The sequence below is a fragment of the Talaromyces atroroseus genome (assembly GCF_001907595.1).
Source record: "Talaromyces atroroseus strain IBT 11181 chromosome Unknown scaffold_2, whole genome shotgun sequence".
Taxonomy (NCBI): Eukaryota; Fungi; Ascomycota; class Eurotiomycetes; order Eurotiales; family Trichocomaceae; genus Talaromyces; species Talaromyces atroroseus.
The window spans coordinates 52,016-70,077 of record NW_017971434.1 but is presented as its reverse complement, the minus strand read 5'-3'; the positions used below and the strand labels follow the sequence as shown (position 1 = coordinate 70,077).

General features: G+C 49.9%; 7 protein-coding genes across 7 annotated transcripts; 4 read left to right on the top strand and 3 right to left on the bottom strand.

The window, feature by feature from the left end:
* Nucleotides 1–680: 680 nt before the first annotated feature.
* Nucleotides 681–4,401, bottom strand: UA08_02149 (hypothetical protein; the record flags this gene model as incomplete). Its single annotated transcript, XM_020264359.1, has 11 exons — nt 681–1,109; nt 1,172–1,346; nt 1,407–1,466; nt 1,617–1,826; nt 1,883–2,015; nt 2,077–2,823; nt 2,904–3,117; nt 3,186–3,234; nt 3,304–3,411; nt 3,968–4,031; nt 4,209–4,401. The coding sequence occupies 11 exons, from the start codon at nt 4,399–4,401 to the stop codon at nt 681–683; spliced, it is 2,382 nt and encodes a 793-aa protein (XP_020122174.1).
* A 723-nt stretch (nt 4,402–5,124) lies between these two features.
* On the top strand, nt 5,125–6,186 carry UA08_02148 (hypothetical protein; the record flags this gene model as incomplete). The annotated part of the gene is made up of 1 exon (XM_020264348.1): nt 5,125–6,186. One exon carries the CDS (start codon nt 5,125–5,127, stop codon nt 6,184–6,186), a length of 1,062 nt encoding a protein of 353 aa, XP_020122225.1.
* A 321-nt stretch (nt 6,187–6,507) lies between these two features.
* On the bottom strand, nt 6,508–8,189 carry UA08_02147 (hypothetical protein; the record flags this gene model as incomplete). Its single annotated transcript, XM_020264337.1, has 3 exons — nt 6,508–6,747; nt 6,806–7,820; nt 7,906–8,189. The coding sequence occupies 3 exons, from the start codon at nt 8,187–8,189 to the stop codon at nt 6,508–6,510; spliced, it is 1,539 nt and encodes a 512-aa protein (XP_020122177.1).
* Nucleotides 8,190–8,919: 730 nt separating this feature from the next.
* UA08_02146 (hypothetical protein) lies at nt 8,920–11,686 on the bottom strand (the record flags this gene model as incomplete). Its single annotated transcript, XM_020264326.1, has 5 exons — nt 8,920–9,168; nt 9,223–9,860; nt 9,928–10,099; nt 10,277–11,138; nt 11,208–11,686. The coding sequence occupies 5 exons, from the start codon at nt 11,684–11,686 to the stop codon at nt 8,920–8,922; spliced, it is 2,400 nt and encodes a 799-aa protein (XP_020122226.1).
* A 418-nt stretch (nt 11,687–12,104) lies between these two features.
* UA08_02145 (hypothetical protein) lies at nt 12,105–13,116 on the top strand (the record flags this gene model as incomplete). The annotated part of the gene is made up of 4 exons (XM_020264315.1): nt 12,105–12,144; nt 12,233–12,549; nt 12,638–13,008; nt 13,080–13,116. The coding sequence occupies 4 exons, from the start codon at nt 12,105–12,107 to the stop codon at nt 13,114–13,116; spliced, it is 765 nt and encodes a 254-aa protein (XP_020122220.1).
* A 951-nt stretch (nt 13,117–14,067) lies between these two features.
* On the top strand, nt 14,068–14,683 carry UA08_02144 (Negative cofactor 2 complex subunit beta; the record flags this gene model as incomplete). The annotated part of the gene is made up of 4 exons (XM_020264304.1): nt 14,068–14,089; nt 14,147–14,173; nt 14,239–14,498; nt 14,564–14,683. 4 exons carry the CDS (start codon nt 14,068–14,070, stop codon nt 14,681–14,683), a joined length of 429 nt encoding a protein of 142 aa, XP_020122176.1.
* Nucleotides 14,684–15,724: 1,041 nt separating this feature from the next.
* On the top strand, nt 15,725–17,661 carry UA08_02143 (hypothetical protein; the record flags this gene model as incomplete). Its single annotated transcript, XM_020264293.1, has 2 exons — nt 15,725–16,380; nt 16,449–17,661. The coding sequence occupies 2 exons, from the start codon at nt 15,725–15,727 to the stop codon at nt 17,659–17,661; spliced, it is 1,869 nt and encodes a 622-aa protein (XP_020122222.1).
* Between the last annotated feature and the right edge of the window lie 401 nt (nt 17,662–18,062).

Here is an 18,062-nt window from a genome sequence, read left to right as displayed (position 1 = left end):
AATCTTTTTTTATCTTCTCCTCAACAGCGCAACCGCAAACGGCAAGACAATATAGTAAATAAACACAAAACGTGCAGCGTGCATTTTGCGGGGGACGCCACAAAACGCCGAATCCGGAAAATTCTAGCACCACCGCGTAAGCCAGCGCTGTCAAAGCTCGGCGATCAATTGCGTTCTTTGCCCTAAGAGGAAGGTCAGTTTGGTCTGAGCACCTATTCCACAGACGTCACTCAGTGAAAAACATGGTGCCGTTAACGCCTGCGACTTGGGCAGCACTGCAGCGTGTGGATACTGATCAGAGTATAGCATAGTACGGATTATCTAGGATCTCGCTTAGACCTGCGGAATACCTAGTTATGGATACAGATTTCCACACGGCAAATTAAATGGAACAGAATGGAATGAAATGTATCATAGATTATACTCGGAGCAGTTGACTCAGTTTATATGGACTGTGATAAACTAACCGGCTGAGTATTGCTTGCTGACTGATATAATGGCTATATTGACATAATTTAGTCCTATCTTAGCATAGCAATTAAGATGGTTTTTATAATAGCTTTAGGTTTACTTCTCTCTCCTTGCTGCTCAGCCCTAACAAGGTTATTCTCGACAATTGTTCTGCTAGTTGCTGGCATTGTAAATAAAGCACTCGTTATTATAAGAATAGCTTCACACGTCTAAGGGATCATAGCCCAAAACCCATTATTGGAGTCATATATGTCCGTAGGCTCGTGGTCAAGCCCGCTGTCAAAATCTAGTAACCAGTCGATATTCTGAAGGTGACTGTCCAAAGGGCTCGCCGCACTGTTCGACTGATTACTTCCTCTAGCCAGGTTCGAGTCTAAAGTATTCTGCGTTGCAGATGGCCTGTCACCCTGTGCGTGAAGAAGCTCATTCACCGCCCATCCTTCCGCCAGAATCTGTAGTGATCTGATTGCTCGAAGACCCCATGTCCATGCTGTGCTCATTTCCTTGAGACAAGTCAGGTTGAACTTCAACAGTCTGATTGCAGTCCGGCTCATAATGGGGTCTTGAGAAGTGGCATCTAAGAGGTGCACCACGGACCCGGTACCGACAGCGTGGACTGTGGAGATGGGAATTCGTCTCTACGTTCTAATTAGCAAGCTTTATCGATCGGTTGTTGCAGAGGATTATAAGATTGGCTTACAAGCGTGTAGTGGGTTCTGTAGGCCCTCAATACCGAGGAGATAGCTTCCGCAGAAGCTGTACAGATTTGGTTATGCGTTAGATCGGTCAATGACACTAGGTCAGAAAGGGTAGATTGTTCACGTCTGCGTAAGAATGGACGATGTAGCAGAATTGTAACTGTATGGTATTGAAGACTACGGAATGGTGATGATTAGCAGATACAATCTTAGTTATTCGGTGAAAGGGAAACACACTGAAGTGAATAGCTATGAGCTGGACGAGGCGTTTTGGCTGAGCTTGGTAGTTTCAAGAAACTGGGAAGATTATTATAAAGAGTCGTCAATTCGAGGTGAGTTTTGCTGGCTAGATTTTCCTTCTCAACGAGGCTGAGATGACTATTGGGAGCGTAGCTAGACAGGCCATTAGCGGGCTTTCATCGATAAAAGTCTAGGTTCAGAGCTGACATTTGATCTAGAGCGTTGGAAACAATCCGAAAGATTTCGCACATGTAGTGCATATTGCTTATACTCCTCGACATTGGTATGGAGATGTTCAGCCCCTCTTCATGGATTTCCCAAGGAGAGAACTCTACACTTCGAAGGAGCGACGGCCTCAGGGCAGTAATATCCCATTCTTTAATCATGCCCGGTCTTCCAAGACCTATGTTGAAAAGTCTGCGAGAGATTGTCAGCCAGACGTCTGTTGGGTAAGGGGGACGGCCAGTACATACTTGTCAAGCAGATAACAACCCCACCAGGCTATTTTGCGTATCTCTGCTTCCTCCTCGCTAATTAGATTCTTATTAAGCCATGGTGTGCAATCGAGATTGAGTCCGAGATTGTATGCGATGCGAACTGCGATTCCTTTTATTCAAGCATCGTTAGAAGAAGTACTTTCCGCATTAGCTTCGAATTGTCATCTCACCTATATACGTCCAGCCGATTGCTTCTTTATTAGTGGACATCTCGCGTAGGGCCAAAATGGCCAAAGATACAACCGTCGATACTGTCGGGTGCTCGACTTCCGACTGTAATATGAATTTTGCCGTCCGTTGTAGCGCATCTCCCGCCGTGTTTGCATCCAAAGGATCTGTCCGAAGAGAAATGTCGTCTGAGTATCGAGCCGCCAAAGCAAGAACCGAGTGAAGTAGCAGCGGAGTACAGTACTCGTCATGATGGCCTTGTTCCAAGGCTCGGCAAAAAGCGTCTTTGTGGACGATATATTGCCATGGATTCTGCCATTTCCAGTAGAGGTCCAGCAGATGATTCTGCACCTCGTGTGGAAGGTCGATTCTCGTAGGCATATGTGCTTGGAACGCTGTAGAACTGAGAGAAGGAACATGGGGCTTTGCCGTGCTACCGTCGTATTGGGGGCGTTTCAACATGTTGAAGTAGCTTGAGGCACCAAAGTAACGCAAATGGCCATCTTCTGCAACGTCGAGGCGGCCATAGATGTCAGTCAAGTCGTCAACTGGGTCCCTTTGGTTCTCTGGACTGACGCCAGGTTCATCGTCATCGGGAATTAATTCAGCATCGTACTTTGGTCGGTTGAGTGATGAAATTGGAGAAGCCAGCGTCGAAGGATTGATAATTTTCATTTTCCCATCGACAGTTGCTTGATGATATTGCTGCAGCTGGCGTTCTAGGGTTTCAATGCGTGAATGGAGGGCTTCTATATATCGTTTACTTGGTGGCCTACATTCGCGATCAGGACCAAACCAACTTTCCTAAAGTCTGACGATCTGCACTTACTTTCTGCGTTCCGCATCATGCACATACTCGCATTGTCTTCCTGTTCGGAGACAGGTACCGCATTCTGGAAGCTGACCATCGCACTTTGACAGAGTTCAGTGCCCAGGTAGACAAATGGGGGATCGACTTGGAGAACGCTTACTCTGGTTCTTTTTGCTCGACATGTCGTGCAAGCTAGAGAGACACGCTGCCTAGGAGGTTGTTGCTGTTTTTGCTGTTGCATGGCAGCTGATACTGTATGCAACAGTTTTTGCGCCTGCGATCTTGCAAAAACCACTTTACAGGAAAGCCGGCAAGAGCTGCTTTTGCTTCGACGTTCTCCAACTGAATACTAGATATACATCACCAATGCCATGTGCTATATAATCATTGAATCTAAGTTGAAATCTGACACTAGTACCAATGCACTCGGAGACTAGGAGTCTCGTATGTGCGCATGATGTGCGTATCCCGAACCGGAGAGTGCCGGGGAGCCATCGCCACTAGTTCGCCGCTAAATATTTGACATCTGGATTTGCATTATAGTGTCCATCTTTGCGCGCTAATACATGATAATGGTTCTCTGGAGCGAGACTGATTTATTAGTTTTGCTTCAACTGAATAGATACATCTCCAACTTCATCTATTCACTACCTAATATACCGAGACAGTATCATTCCTGACTCCCCGATTTGAAGAAATAACCATTAATGACCTGAATTCCGGTACCCCTGGCCAAAAAAAAAAGCATGCAAGTGAATCCAATAAGGGCTCTTTTCCGGTAGGATGGGATGGTGAATATACTAGCCCAAGAGCTAGGAAGAGTCTTCTCAAGCTCGATCTGCTGAGACATCAGCCTGAATTTCTTTTCCGCAAGCTTTTCGCTATGAATCTTCGTCACGATAGCGAGATCTTTCAATCACAAAGAAAGGGCTCTATTAGCGTTGACATGGTAGAACCCAACTCCGACCCGGCTGGGCGATTGTGTGGCCGATAAGAATGAAAACACGTATAGGAGAATGGTTAGGAAACATAGAATTCCGAAGGGATAGCAGGAACAAACCGAACCATGCAGCCCGACTAACAGTCCGCGGGTTTCTGGAGGTGCCATCTCACTCTGCCACAAGGTTGTCAACGTCACAAGAGCTCCTAGGAGGAATTCAGTCAGCAGATGTTTTTATTATTCAGTTAAAACAAGATACTTGCCAATACTGAACCCTTGTTAATAATCAAGTCACTATGAATATGGCAATATGTACGGATCCTGTCTCGATTGCTCCGCCGACTATAGACACAAGCAGGCGCCAGAAAACATGGCATATTTACGGCCTAGCCAGTCACCCAACACGCCAACAAAGATGGCCCCAGGGAGACTGCCAGCTTGGTATAATCCATTGATCGCACCGATGAGCTGTGTAGCATTCGGTGCAGTGTCAAGACCGATATAGGACAAGAAGCTAGATTGTCCAAGCGTAGTAGTAATGATGCTAGTACAGTAGCCGTAGGTAAGACTGCCCATGGTAGCAAAGAGACTAATCTATGCAAGATTGTAGCAAATTTAGCATCCTAACCTCGAGGTTGACATACCAGGACATTGAAAATAAAAAGTTGTAAGGCGTCTTCCAGGGGACTTGGTTTCAGCTATTGCTGTTGTGATGCCGGAGAAGTCAAGTCGCTGCAGTTCTACAAATGCTGTAAAGTCGATATGTATTAATGTTGAAGATTCAAATTCATTATGTATCCTTTTATCTACCAGCCCAACAAGCTTTTAGACTTTATCCCCACACATTGCAGAGGTTTGTGCAGAAAATCTACTTCCATGCATGGTTATCGCGACGATCACTGGGCTCACAGTATGCCTTTGAAGCTACAATAGGTTACTCCTCTTTATTTAGTTATTATGAAGTATCGCTTGTCGATTTAACATGGTGGGCCCGCGATTATGCTGGATTAGCTCGATAGGATAATGGCTACCCGAAGGGGAAGTTTCTCGGCCAGCTACCTACGTACAACTGAGGAATTCTCTCGATAGGATAATGGACATCCGTGTTCGCCATAAACAGATGGATCAAGCTATTTGTCATTATCTCGTTTCGTACGGCTGATTGACGGATAATGTTCAAGCGAGTGAAGGAGGCTGGAGAGTTTTAAGAACCCTTGTTCCGACGTGAAGTAAGTTCAGATCAACAATCACCAACGTTTGTTTTTTTTTTTCCTTTGCGCCCATCTCAAGGTAAAAGCAATGTCTATTCGCCAATACAAGATTGCAACCTCTCAGGCCGAACCGGTGTGGTTCGACCTGGAGGGAGCAGTCAAGCGCACCATTGAACTCATTGAAGAAGCAGCCAACAACGGCGCGCTTCTGATTGCCTTCTCAGAAGTATGGATTCCAGGATACCCCAACTTTCTTTGGGGTGGCACCTACAGCGAAAACATCCCTCTGGTCCAAAAATACATGAAGAACAGCATGACGGCGCATGGTCCTGAGATGCTCCGGATTCGCAAAGCCGCTGCTGCCAACAAGATACACGTTGTCCTTGGTTTCAGCGAGCGTGTGGCGAGCAGTCTGTATCTGTCCCAGGTGCTGATTGACGACAAGGGAGACGTGCTACTTCACCGTCGGAAAACTAAGCCGACCCATTGCGAGCGGACCCTGTTTGGCGACTCGACTGGCGACTCCCTGAAAACCGTTGTCGACACGAAGCTGGGGAAGATTGGCATGCTGAACTGCTGGGAGCATCTTCAGCCGCTTTTGAAATACCACACCTATGCACAGAATGAACAAGTCCACATCGCCGCGTGGCCATATAACGGCGAGGCTACGGGCGAAGAGCCATGGTCAGTGTGCAGCGAAGCAAACGAGATCACCGCCAGCCGGATGTATGCCATTGAGGGCGGCGCGTTCGTTCTAGTGACAAACCAGTGTATCTCGGCCGAGGGTCTGAAGAAGAACACTGAGGGACATTCTGCTACCGGCAAGTCATTTGCTGTCGGAGGCGGAGGTGGTGGTCTTGCAGGTGTTTTTGCTCCTGATGGGAAAAAGATCACCCCAGATTCAGACCCAACCTTTGATGGACTTGTATACTGCGATATCGATCTGGATGAAATCGACAAAGCCAAAACTCTGGCAGACCCCGTTGGTCATTACTCTCGCCCCGACTTGTTGCGCCTGGTAGTGGACGACGTGCCCAAGCATTATGAGGAACGGGCAGATGGAAAAGCCCCGGCCACTCTGATCGAGGCATTCAAGCCTCTGGGTGAAACGATCGCCGAATTTGAGAAGACTGGTGTAGCTACTAAATAGTTCCTAGGTGCCCGGGGATAGATAGTCTTGTGTGTAATTAGCTCGTTTGTGAATTCAATGTAGATTCTTGAAATGCGATCAATTCTTCTTACTACGTAATAGTTATTGCTGCATTGTAATCTAACTTGCAAGTTACCTATCTCGTCATGGCTATTAGATGATTTTGTTGCAGAGTTGCTAGATGGGAAACTGCCTCTGGCGAGAAGAGCAACTATGGAATTCAAGCACTAATTATATATATCCATTGAAATATTCATTGATAAATTATTAACTAATTGATGAAAGACAGAACTTGAGCATAAACTAGCTCCTATGCTTTCTTTATGGAGAGACAGGTTGGCCTTCTGGCTCGAACTCGTAGGACTTGAAAGCTCTCGGAGAGACTTTCAGGTGATACATTTGGTCGATGTCGTAATACGTCCGACCTGCGATCTCAGGCAGGAAAAACCAAGTCCAGATGCATCCAAGAAGAGAGAAAGCACCAAAGATGAACGCGACCTTGGCCTTCAGGTTTGCCTCGTTCGGGTTGAATAGATATGGAAGGACAAAGGCCCACATGGTCTGTGGTCAGTCAGTATAGACTCCATTCTGCTTATTGACAGGGGAAAACAAAACTTACATAGAGACAATACTGGAATGAAAATCCAAGTGACACTGTCTTGGAACGGAGGCGAGCGGTTGGAAGTTCTGTCAGGACCGCGTAGCCGGTTGTACCAAGGCTTGCATTGTAAATCAGACTATACACGAGGAAAAGAATGACCGTGGCTTTGATAGCCGGGACGCTTCCGATGCAGGCAATGCCTCCAGTGACGAAGAGCAGAGCGGTTAAAGACATGATGCCGTAGACTGTCAAGTTCCGACGTCCAACCTTGTCGATACAACCGATAGCAATGAAGTTGCCCAGGATGGAGAGGACGGCGTAGATAATGCTGATGTCGTAGCTTAGACTGGTCGAGAAGCCCGAGAGTTCGGCGTAGTAAGTGAGGTAGCCATTGACGAAAAGGATTCCACACAGAGATTGAAAGATCATTGGGGCCGCTGCAGAGAGGGTTCGGAGCAGATTCGTCTTTCGAAGACATTCAAAATAGGTTGCTCCATCGGCCAGTCTTCGACTTTCTTCAATCGAGACAGCCAAATCGGAGATCTTCTTCTCAGTATCCGCAGGAGAATACCCCAGCCGGGCCAGAGTTTTCCTTGCGTGTTCGGTCTTGCCCAGATTCATGTAATACCATGGCGATTCAGGGATAAATGGGACCAGCAAGAACCCGATTCCGGTGAAGCCGTACTGGGCCGTGAAAACAGCTCGATAGGCCCATCGATTCGTATAATTGCCCGTACCTTTGATGATCACGCTGGAGATAAGCGGTGCAACGTTGAAGGCCACGGCACACGCAGCTGTGAGCATGCCTCGCAACCGAAAAGGCGCAATTTCACCGACGTAAGTCATGGTGATGGTGGCACAGATTCCAAGGCCAACGCCGGAGAGAAGCTTGCCGACGCAAAAAACCGCGTTGGAGGTGGCGACAAATTCGCAGGTAATGGCGGCGAAGATGAACGCGAATGCCCCAATGAACGAAGGCCGTCGTCCGATTCTGTCAGCGACAGAGCCTATGAGCATGGAAGCGATGATAGACCTGAAAAGGCGAGAGTGTAGGTGTAAGTGTGTGTCAGAAACGAGCAAAACTGGTTGTTGGCCGAGGAAATGATATCTATACTCACGTTGCCAAAGCACCACCAGAGAAAGCCGATTGCCAGTCTGCCTCCAAAGTCCATTCTCCTTCATACAGATAGCCAAAGTCCTTTCGAAATTCTGGAATCGAAATGACCGATCCCGCAGCATTGTAGTCGAAGCTGTTGAGAAACGTCACGAAAATGGCATACACGCACCACGCAAAGACTTTTGGCTGGGCTCGGATTGCCTGCCAGGCAGTCTCGTCGCTTTCAGCTGTCTGAGACACGACGACACTTTTAGTCTCTGTTTCGTCCACGATCTTTTCGCTCATGTTGAAAGGAGTATCAAAGTTGTTACGACTGGGCCAAGTTGAGTTGCGAGGAAGAGAAGGCGTAGAGTGGAGGTCTTTATACAGCTACTTTGATATCCATGAGCTATCTCCATGGCTGAGCAAGATAGGATAATAGAGAACCGAGCTCGAGGCAGGCTTAATTTTTTTTTTCCCCCCTTCTTTTCTGGAACGATATTCAGCACAGTCTGGAGTTATCTGCTGTTATCGCGGATAATGCGCAGCCGCATGTCTCTCCACTCGGCGAGATAGTATGGAAAGCCTGGAAAACAGCTGCGATAGAGTTGTACTTATCAACGAATCTTAAATAACTGCTGATGAAATGTTCGTCCTCGGATTTAAGGGAAAAAAAAATAAATAAGTAAAAAAAAATCATTGTGGTGTGCGCATAACACGCCTGCTCACGGCAAACTACATACTTTAATCTATGGATACAAGCATTACGAGCATATCTTGACTTGTAGCAATAGAATAGAATATAGTACATGGCTGTTTGTCTACTGGAATCATTCAGCCGCCCCTCAATATCGACTCGGTGTATGCAGACTACGACGGACTGTCTGCATTGTCGTCACGGACTGAACGCTGTGACTGCTGGCTGGCGCCATACTATCCGGTCTGGTTCTATCTAGCCCTGGCATTCGCAGGCGGATATCCTCGAGGGATCTATATGCAATAGCTTCAATTTCATCGTTCATCTTTTTCTTGCCGCTCAGCTATCGCCATCCTCGTCCTCGGAATCATTCTGCTGATTGGCAGCCTGCGTATTCTGACTCTGACTCCGTCTTCTGCCCTGCATATACCGCTCCGAGGTGGTGATGGCTCTCTCACCAACGAACTTGTCGCCCGGCCACTCAATCTTGCACACGGGACAGCGCTCGGCTTGCTGCATGCGGAAAAAGTTGCGCACGCATGTGTCGTGGAGCCGACCCAGACACTCGCGGTTGGAGCATCGTTGGCCCTGAGAGATTTTGTCAGAGATGTCCAGCCATAAAATGTATCGTTGTATACTCACAGCAGTGATAATATCCTTGCAAGCCGCGCAAAACTTGATGCGCCTAGCCCGATGACCATGCTCATCTTCGTCGTTATACGTCTCCACCAGCCAACCACGTAGTTCCATCAGCCCTCGCGGACTGAGACTGTAAAAGCCCTTGCTGCTCTTCTCAAACCACCCTTCTTCTACGAGCCTACCCAGCATTGATTCCGCCTGCGTCATGGTCAGCGACTGCGCAGCACCGCCTTGGTTTGTAGCGGCATTATTCGTAGATTCGCGGCGGTTCGCATTATTCTCGGAAGACGCCTTTGCAAGCTGTATTGCCTGCATGCTCGATACGACCATCGCCTCGAGGCGTCTTGTATTATACGTCTCGAACATGGCGTCGAGCAGCCGCTTCACAAACGCGATCTCGTCAACGGAATAGGTTGTCGCGAGCTGCGTGAGCGGGTCGCTGGTCGTGTTGACGAGCGCGTATACCAGCGGCGGGTTGTTTGATGACGAGACTGTTTGCGCGCCGTTGGGGAGGGAGACTGCGATTTGGGGCTTTGTGCTGCGGATTTCGAGGTCGAAGGGCGAGATGGCGCTGTTGGCGGCGGCGATGTAGGAGTTGAGATCGGCTTGGGTAATGTCTTCGGCGAGGACTTCGCGTCCTTCTGTAGGATTATTAGGATTGTTAGTTGATAGTCCAAGTTGTATTCGCGGTGTGAAGGTCGGTCTTACCCTGCGCTGTGAATATCGCGGCCAGCACGGGCCTTGCGTCTTCAAAGGTCATGGTAGACCGCGCCATGAAGGCTTGCAGAAATGCGCGGTTGCTGTCATTGTAGCCGCCTTCGTACATTGTATTCGCCATGGTGGGTTGTGAGGCAAATGGTATATTGTGTTTCAGCGATGGCTGATTCCTCTCGGAGTTGCGACAGGAAAAGTCCAGGAATGCGGGGGAGACGCGTGACTCTCCGCACGCTTAAGCCTTGCAGTCAATCTGAGGTACAACAACAGTAGCAACGACACCCACGGATGAAGATAATCTCAATTCCTTGAATTATATACACTAAAAAGACAGCCCGCTCACGTCCACCGCCGGCTCAATCCCGTCCACCATGTCCGCAACCACCTTGCCCGTCCCCAACGACTGCGAAATGCCCCAAGGCCCATGCCCCGTCGCAACGAACACGCCGCCAATGTTCCTGCCCACCGCCGAGCGACTGCCAGCCTGGTGCTGATGGCCAAGATACTCCTCCTTGACTCGCGAGACGATGGGCAGGCCTGTGTCCGAGACCGGGCGGAAACAGAGTGCTTCGCGGAGGATCTCGAGGTCATCTACGTTGGTACTAACACCATCGTTGTTGTCGTCTTCAGCCAGTTTCCCCAGAAACTGCACAGCTACTTTCTTCAATTGTGCCATTTTCTGCGCATCCATTACCGCCTTGGACCCTTCGGCTCGCGTCGGTAAGGGGAGGTTGCTGAAATTCAGGCCTGCAATGTAGATTTCGGCGCCTTCGCGCGAAAAGATTTCCGGACTGAAGCCGTTCTCGCCATTTTCTTCCCCTCCTTCTCCTTCGGGTAGCGTCGTGAACACGGCATGGCTGCGTCCTTTGTACTTGTCATGCTCATGGAGTAAGGTGTGACGCGGCGAGCGCACAAGCAGCGAGTAGCCGGCCAGGGGAGATATGTGAGGCTGGACGGATGCCGAGGGGAAGAGGCTTTTGTATACCAGCGTCGTCCACGGGCCGGCACACATAACCAGGTTTCGGCAGGGTAGAGTGTATTCGGTCTGCGTCGAGGAGTTGAGCACCGTGACGCTGCTGACGGCGTGGGTGCTGGCATCGGTGGTGACGGAGACTACTTGTGCTGGATGATGCCATTGCACGTCTCGCGCGAGAGTGGTTTCGTGTAGGAAGTGGCATAGTCGAGATGGATCTCTGGGCGTGCGTCTGCTCAGTATAGCACAAGTCTGGGTGAAAAAGACAAAAAAAGCAAAAAAAAAAAAAAGGAGAACTCACACCTGAGCCACGGTCTCTTCACCACTGATCACCTCCACACGACCGCCTCTCTGCTTCGTCAACCACAAGGGATTCGACTCCCCGTCCTGACCTCTCTGCTGACTGACAGTCGATGCTAGCGCGCGACTACCTCCATCGCGCAACCAGTCGTAGCCAGTGCTCGCATTGTCCGCTATACTCGCAGCAGTAACATCCAGACTTAACGCGGTGCCCGGCATGTACCCCCATTTCCTATTCCCATCAAACTCGGCGGCCAGTTGTTTATGCAACTCGAACGAGTATGCTCCCAGCGGCGCGAGGGCAGGCGCAAACCAGTCTTTGGCAAGGAAACCAGCTGCGTAGCCTGATGCGCCAGTGAAGGGGTGCGAGGATGATTCTATGACGTGGATTGGCTGTTGTTCGTTGGAGGCGGAGTCGTTGCTTAGGTAGAAGGCGATAGAGGCGCCGATGATGCCACCGCCGATGATTACTGTCGACATCCTCTTCTATATTATGTTCTGTGTGGTGTATCTAGGTAGCTGGTTTGTTGGTAGGGTCAAGATATAGTCTATATCAATAATCATAGGGCGTCTCCGCAGCGGGGTAGACGAAGTCAAGCACCGACGGCCATTATGTGCTAACACTGGAGTAATTGAGAATGAATGCTATGCGTTGAGAAAAAAAATACTATATAGACTGAATGAACAGTATCTCGGAGTTGTGCACAGCATCCATAGTAACTATATACATCCATGGATATACATCATGGCGGCGGATGTCGGCGATGGAGCCCCGCATTCTCTCTCTTCTCTTCTCTAGTCTCTTCCTAGAACCCGACTCTCTCTCGCTGTGCGTGCTGCCAGAAAATCAATTGTTTATATGCAAGCAAAGAATACGAGCAACAACGCAGATATAAGCATGGCGCCCAAGACAATCATCGTCACCGGCGCATCGCGAGGTGCCATTCCTTCTTCCCAACACCAACATCCTCTCCTCAGAGGACGAAGACCCCAACAGTGGAATAAATATACTAAAGGAAAAGACAGGCCTCGGTCTCGCAATATCCAAGTACCTGCTCACCACCACCCCGCCCAACAACGTGATCCTTGTGGCCCGCACCGCCGAACCCCTCCAGCAACTCAAAGCCCAATACCCGGACCATGTTGACTACGTCGCGGGCGATCTGACGGACTACTCAACTGGCGAGAAAGCAGTCAATCTGGCCCTGTCTAGGTTCGGCGGTCGACTCGATGGCCTGGTCCTGAATCATGGTACGTTGGGCCAGGTGTCTGTGGTCGCGAATGCGGATTTGGAGCAGTGGAAGAACGGGCTGGATATTAATTTTGTTAGTTTTGTGGGATTTGTAAGTTCCTTCTTTCCCTCCCCTTCAATTTATTGTTCCATCTTTGTTCATAGTTGAGATGATGACTAGAAACTGAACATGAAAACAGACAAAACTCGCTCTCCCCGCGCTGCGCGCCTCCAACGGGAAAATCATCTTCACGTCCTCCGGCGCCGCGACCTCGGTCACAACCGGATGGACATTATACGGCGCCACGAAGGCTGCGGTCAACTACTTTGCGCTCGCGCTCGCCCAAGAAGAGCCCGAGGTGACGTCGGTGTCTGTGCGGCCGGGCATGGTTGATACGGAGATGCAGCGTGAGATCCGCGAGGATCACAAGGACAATGTGCCCGCAGGCGCGTTTGATCGGTACGACGAAGCTTACAAGAATGGGAAGTTGCTGAGGCCTGAGCAGCCGGGGCATGTTATGGCTAAGTTGGTGCTGGATGCGCCACGGGAGTTGAGTGGGAGATTTATAACGTGAGTTTCTCAGTTTTTCGTTACATTCAGTCCTATATATCTAAAGGGTGATGTCTAACTCTATGCTATAGATGGAACGACAAGGATCTCGCCGCATTCCAAGAATAAGACAGTGGGTTCCTTCATGTACAGTCAGCATGTGCTTGTCAGAGAAATAGAATAGATATTCTCGCAAAGGAACATGACATCAGCCGAAAGATGAAAAGCAGATACATAATATAAGCATTAGACGCAGAGCATCTTCATACTTAGCATGGAAATGTATGGCATCATCACGCGTCGGGGAGGAATTAAAAGAACAAAAGTTACTCACTTTGTTTACGAAGTGTGAAATTCGTGGGTGTATTTCTGCCAATCCTAACAAACACCAGTCAACGACTATCCAACCCGACGCCATCTTTCCTTTTATTATAGAAAGAAATAGTACAATCAGCAGAAAAATTTTGACTCGGTCATATTCAATCCGAATTTGATAGTACATAAGAATTCTCAAACATCATTGAAGAAAATCAAGTACTCTCATCAAGACGCGGTACCTACACAAGGACTATGGCAGAGTTAGCAAGCTTGCCACAAGAATTGCAACGGGGTATTTTTCAGAAAATATGTGCATTCTTCAGTAAGTCCTTTGGCGGGACAGGTAATCACCACGGTTTTGTAAGATAGGGGCGACACGAAAGTTCATCCTGCGAATGACGGAAGAAGTGAGGAAAAGATGGATACGTACCAATTACAATAGAAATGCAATAGAAGAAGCATCCGTTGGTTAGTATGAGAAGTGTTGGGAAATGGTGAGAAGAAAACTGAAGAGATGGAAGGAAGACGAAAGAGAAAAAGAAAAAAATGAAGGAAGAAAAAAAACCCTGAGCTGTTGTTGATTTAAAGTGGAGTGGCGCCATTCCTGATCTGGCATAGCGCAAGCTCACGTCGTCCGCGGCAAAAGCGACGAGAGCGAAGAGTCAAAGACTCCGATTTGAACGCTCTTGCTTCGCTCAATACTGTCAGACATATTTGTCGGTTCCGCGCCTGAATATCTAGAGTTCACACCATCTACACATCATGTCCGACCGCGAGTTTAGCTGTGAGTGTTGGGTTTCCACACGCAACAACCGAGCAACCATACTGACGCGCCTGACAGCAAATGACGATCTATCGCTACCCAAAGGTATACCATGCCATGCCATGCCTTTGCTTCTAGCTACGTTCACCGGTGTATACTGACTGTCAAAGCGACCGTCCAAAAAATCATCACCGAAATCCTCCCCCCTTCCTCCGGCCAGACCTTCACCAAAGATGCGCGCGACCTGCTTATGGAGTGCTGCGTCGAGTTCATCACTCTCATCTCCTCCGAGGCCAACGACATTAGCGAGAAGGAAGCCAAGAAGACGATTGCCTGCGAGCACGTGGAGAGGGCGCTGACGGATCTCGGGTTTGGCGACTATGTGCAGGACGTGCTGGCGTGTGCGGAGGAGCATAAGGAGGCGTTGAAGGTATGTCTCGAGAAATATTCCGAGCCAACATGACTAGCCACAGACAAGAGCTAATAAAACGATAGACGCGAGAGAAAAAGGCCAGCAAAATGGAACAGAGTGGGTTGACACCGGAAGAACTCCTGCGCCAGCAACAAGAGCTATTTGCTTCCGCCGGGCAGAAATTCAATGCAGGATCTGAATGAGACCATGTCGACAGTTTTTGTCTCATTACGTTTTTCCCCCCCCCTTTTTTGCGCGCTTCGATCAGCCGTTACGACCATAGCATGTGGAGTTGGAGTTGGGCGTTTGTTCATTGGGAGAATCATACATGGGCTGGGCTGGGATTATTAGAAAATGGATGGCACTTTGAAGCTTGCGGACACGCGGTGGCTTATTTCTGTTTGTTTCCGGTTACTATTTACTCGTTTATATTTTATATCCCTGATCATGCAATGTTATTGACATCGACTGGTCGCAGGGCAGTAGTAGCAGTAGCATCTGCCTAGAGGCGCAGTACCTAGGGTACCGAGTAGCATTTGCTCTCCTTTCGTTCCTGAATTCGCCTCCGCCCAGTTGCATTCCAGTTGCATTGGGAGGCACTTTTCTCCATTATACCCAAGCATCCATGGATATTCACACAATTACGAGGACCCTGCCAGAGCTAGCCAGCGCGCCTAGAAGCGGACTAGAAGGGCAGCCTCGAAACAAACTTCAAGCGCCACTAGCTGAATGGATATTGGGTAATAACTTCTAAGTAATGAAATAATAAATGAACGACTAAATTTTATGAACGCGTGGCTGATCTGCCAAGTTACATTCTGCATATAAACTATTCATATTGGGTGGACCGCCAGCAGAACGCAACAGGAGATTGCAACCGTCGGGCAGAGTTTTCTCTGCGACCTCAGCAGCTTCGTTTCTCCGTTGTCCACATACCCTAGGAGCCTCTAGGTAGCCCACTGGCCACTGGGCGCGCGTATTGTTCTCCAGCTCCAGGAGGCGCGCTGCCAGGATATACCCATCTGTAGAGCGTAGACTGTATGATTGTGCGAGACAAAATATCAATGGTCCAGCATCCACCGCGGCACCGTTACATCGCTTCGCCGCGTATATAACAGCCAGCGAGCCCTATTCCTTCATTCATGGGCCTTTGCAATATTGAGGAATTGCTCGTATATTAACTTAACGGATTAAGCTGGCTATCACATGGCTATACCTATACTATAGTATACCGCGCCGCCAACATGCGCGCCCACAGCCAGGTCTGCCCTCTGCCCTGGCCCTGGCCCAAGGAGCATAACGATTGCAATCACCGTCGTAATTCCAACCACCACTACTCCAATAATAACAAGACGACTCCAAGCCACCACTTCCACTTCCAATTCCACAATAACAACAATAACATGTCTGGCGGTGGCGCCAGGACGACGCTGCGCGAGTTCCTGAGCCCGCTGCGGACCACCGACTCGCAGCTGTACAACATGGCCTGCTCCTTTTCCAGCGTCTTTCGCGATCTGGCGTCCAGCAGTGACAACGACTCCTTCAGCCCCGTGCCCGTCGCCCGCCTGCCTGGCGGCCAGGAGCGCGGTCGCTATCTCGCCGTCGACGTGGGCATTACCACGCTGAGGGTCGCGTTTATCGAGTTGCTGGGCGAGAGCGCTGCCAGGTCGCGCTCCATCAGCAACGTGATTCGCCAGGTGCGCCATTCGCGAGTGCGGCGCACCCTCGAGAAGGCGTGGAGGATCGAGGACCGGCTCAAGCAGGACCAGCCGCACGAGCTGTTTTTGTGGATTGGCAACTGCATCGCGGAGGTGGTCAAGGACGATTTGCTCTCGAATGCCTCCTCGCGGGATCCGCCGGCGCATATCGAAACGGGCATTGCATTTGGCCTTCCAATCAAGTAAGTCTCTTCTTCTTCTTCTTCTTCTTCTTCTTCTCCTCCTGACAGACAGGAACTGACTTGCTCAGGCAAGATTCCCTCGAAGCAGCCACCTTGATGCAGACCGGGAAAGGCTTCACCATTGGCACGGACTTGGACCTCCGCCAGTCCATCTTGCAGGGCTATGAGCGCCACACTCGCCGCACAGCAGACGAAGGGGACGAGGAGCGAGCGGCCAAACGCCAGAGACACTATGTGCTGCCGCAACTGAAAATCATCGCCCTCACAAACGATGCGGTCGCGACGCTGCTCTCGCTCTCGTACTCTATCAAGTCATTCCCCAACAGCCGCGTCGCCATGGGCATCGTGCTGGACGAAGGCTGCAACGCCACCATTCCCATGACGCTGTCTGACCTGCACCCCTCCAAAGGCCGGCACATACAGGCACACGAGCCTAATGCCGCGCAGACTCTGGTCAGCACGGAATGGACCCTGCACAGTGCCGCCTCTCCGTTGCGCGATCACGGCGTCATGACCAAATGGGACCTGCAGCTGGATTCACGCTCGGCTCGACCGGGCTTCCAGCCCCTGGAGTACATGACTGGTGGCCGCTACATCGGGGAATTGGTGCGCATCATCCTTAACGACTACTTTGCACATATTCTGGGCATCCCAGAGCGACTTCTTCCCAACTGCCTCGTCACGCCATACGCCCTCCGCACAGAATCCATCATCAACCTCATATCGGCACAATTGCCTCTCCACGAACTTGTCAAGACCCTCAACGAGTGCGAGCTTTCTCATCATCACCACAATCCTCCTCCCAATGGCTGGTCATGGACCCCCGAGACCGCCAGCGCACTCCGCGACGTGGCGCAGGCCGTGCAAACGAGATCGGCTGCACTGGTAGCCGCAGCCACCGTCGGCCTTTTAGCGTCCAACCACGAAGTCTCTCTCCGAGATCCTAAGATTCCGGCAGCTACTTTTCCGACGTCTCTAGAGTTGAGCAGCTCGCCGTCAAAGAGCTTCCACGAGATGAGTTTTCGTGCCGGTGGTGGCGGTTCTGCGGCTCCTCCTCGCGGCCTGCAGGATTGGTTCGGCGGTCCGGAGGAGCTGGTGGTGGCATACATTGGAGGGATTATTCAGCACTATCCGAACTATAAGGAGAACTGCCAGCGCTATATTGATCGCTTGCTAATGCAAGGCGGCCCGCAGGAGGGCGGAAAGAGTGTTTTCCTTCGCGAGGCTACGGATGGGGTTATTATTGGGGCTGGCGTGCTGGCTGGGATGTTTGCACCATAGGATCGTCTCGGTTTTCTTTCGATTTTCCAAGATTTCATTTTCATTTGCATGGGCGTTATAGATAGGAGGCATGGTTAAGTTAGATGGGCGTACTTTACATGCATACAAAGCAGGATAGATTCGATAGAGCCGGACTCGCATGGCTAGAAGCTGAGAATAAAATCTCGTTGCATTGATTAGTTGTCCAGTATAAATTATCCTTGTTTTGCTCTACAAATTAATGTGGCCTTGACGTTCGTATAGGTCGGTCTTATGCTATACGGACATGCTGCGTCCTGATTGGCCAAGAGTGGCTGGGCCGAATGCAAAGCGCGTCGCCGCAAGTCGAGCATTTGAACACCTCAAAGTCACATCGCCAGAATCCCCCGCCTCTTCTCTGTCACAATTATATTACCACTGCT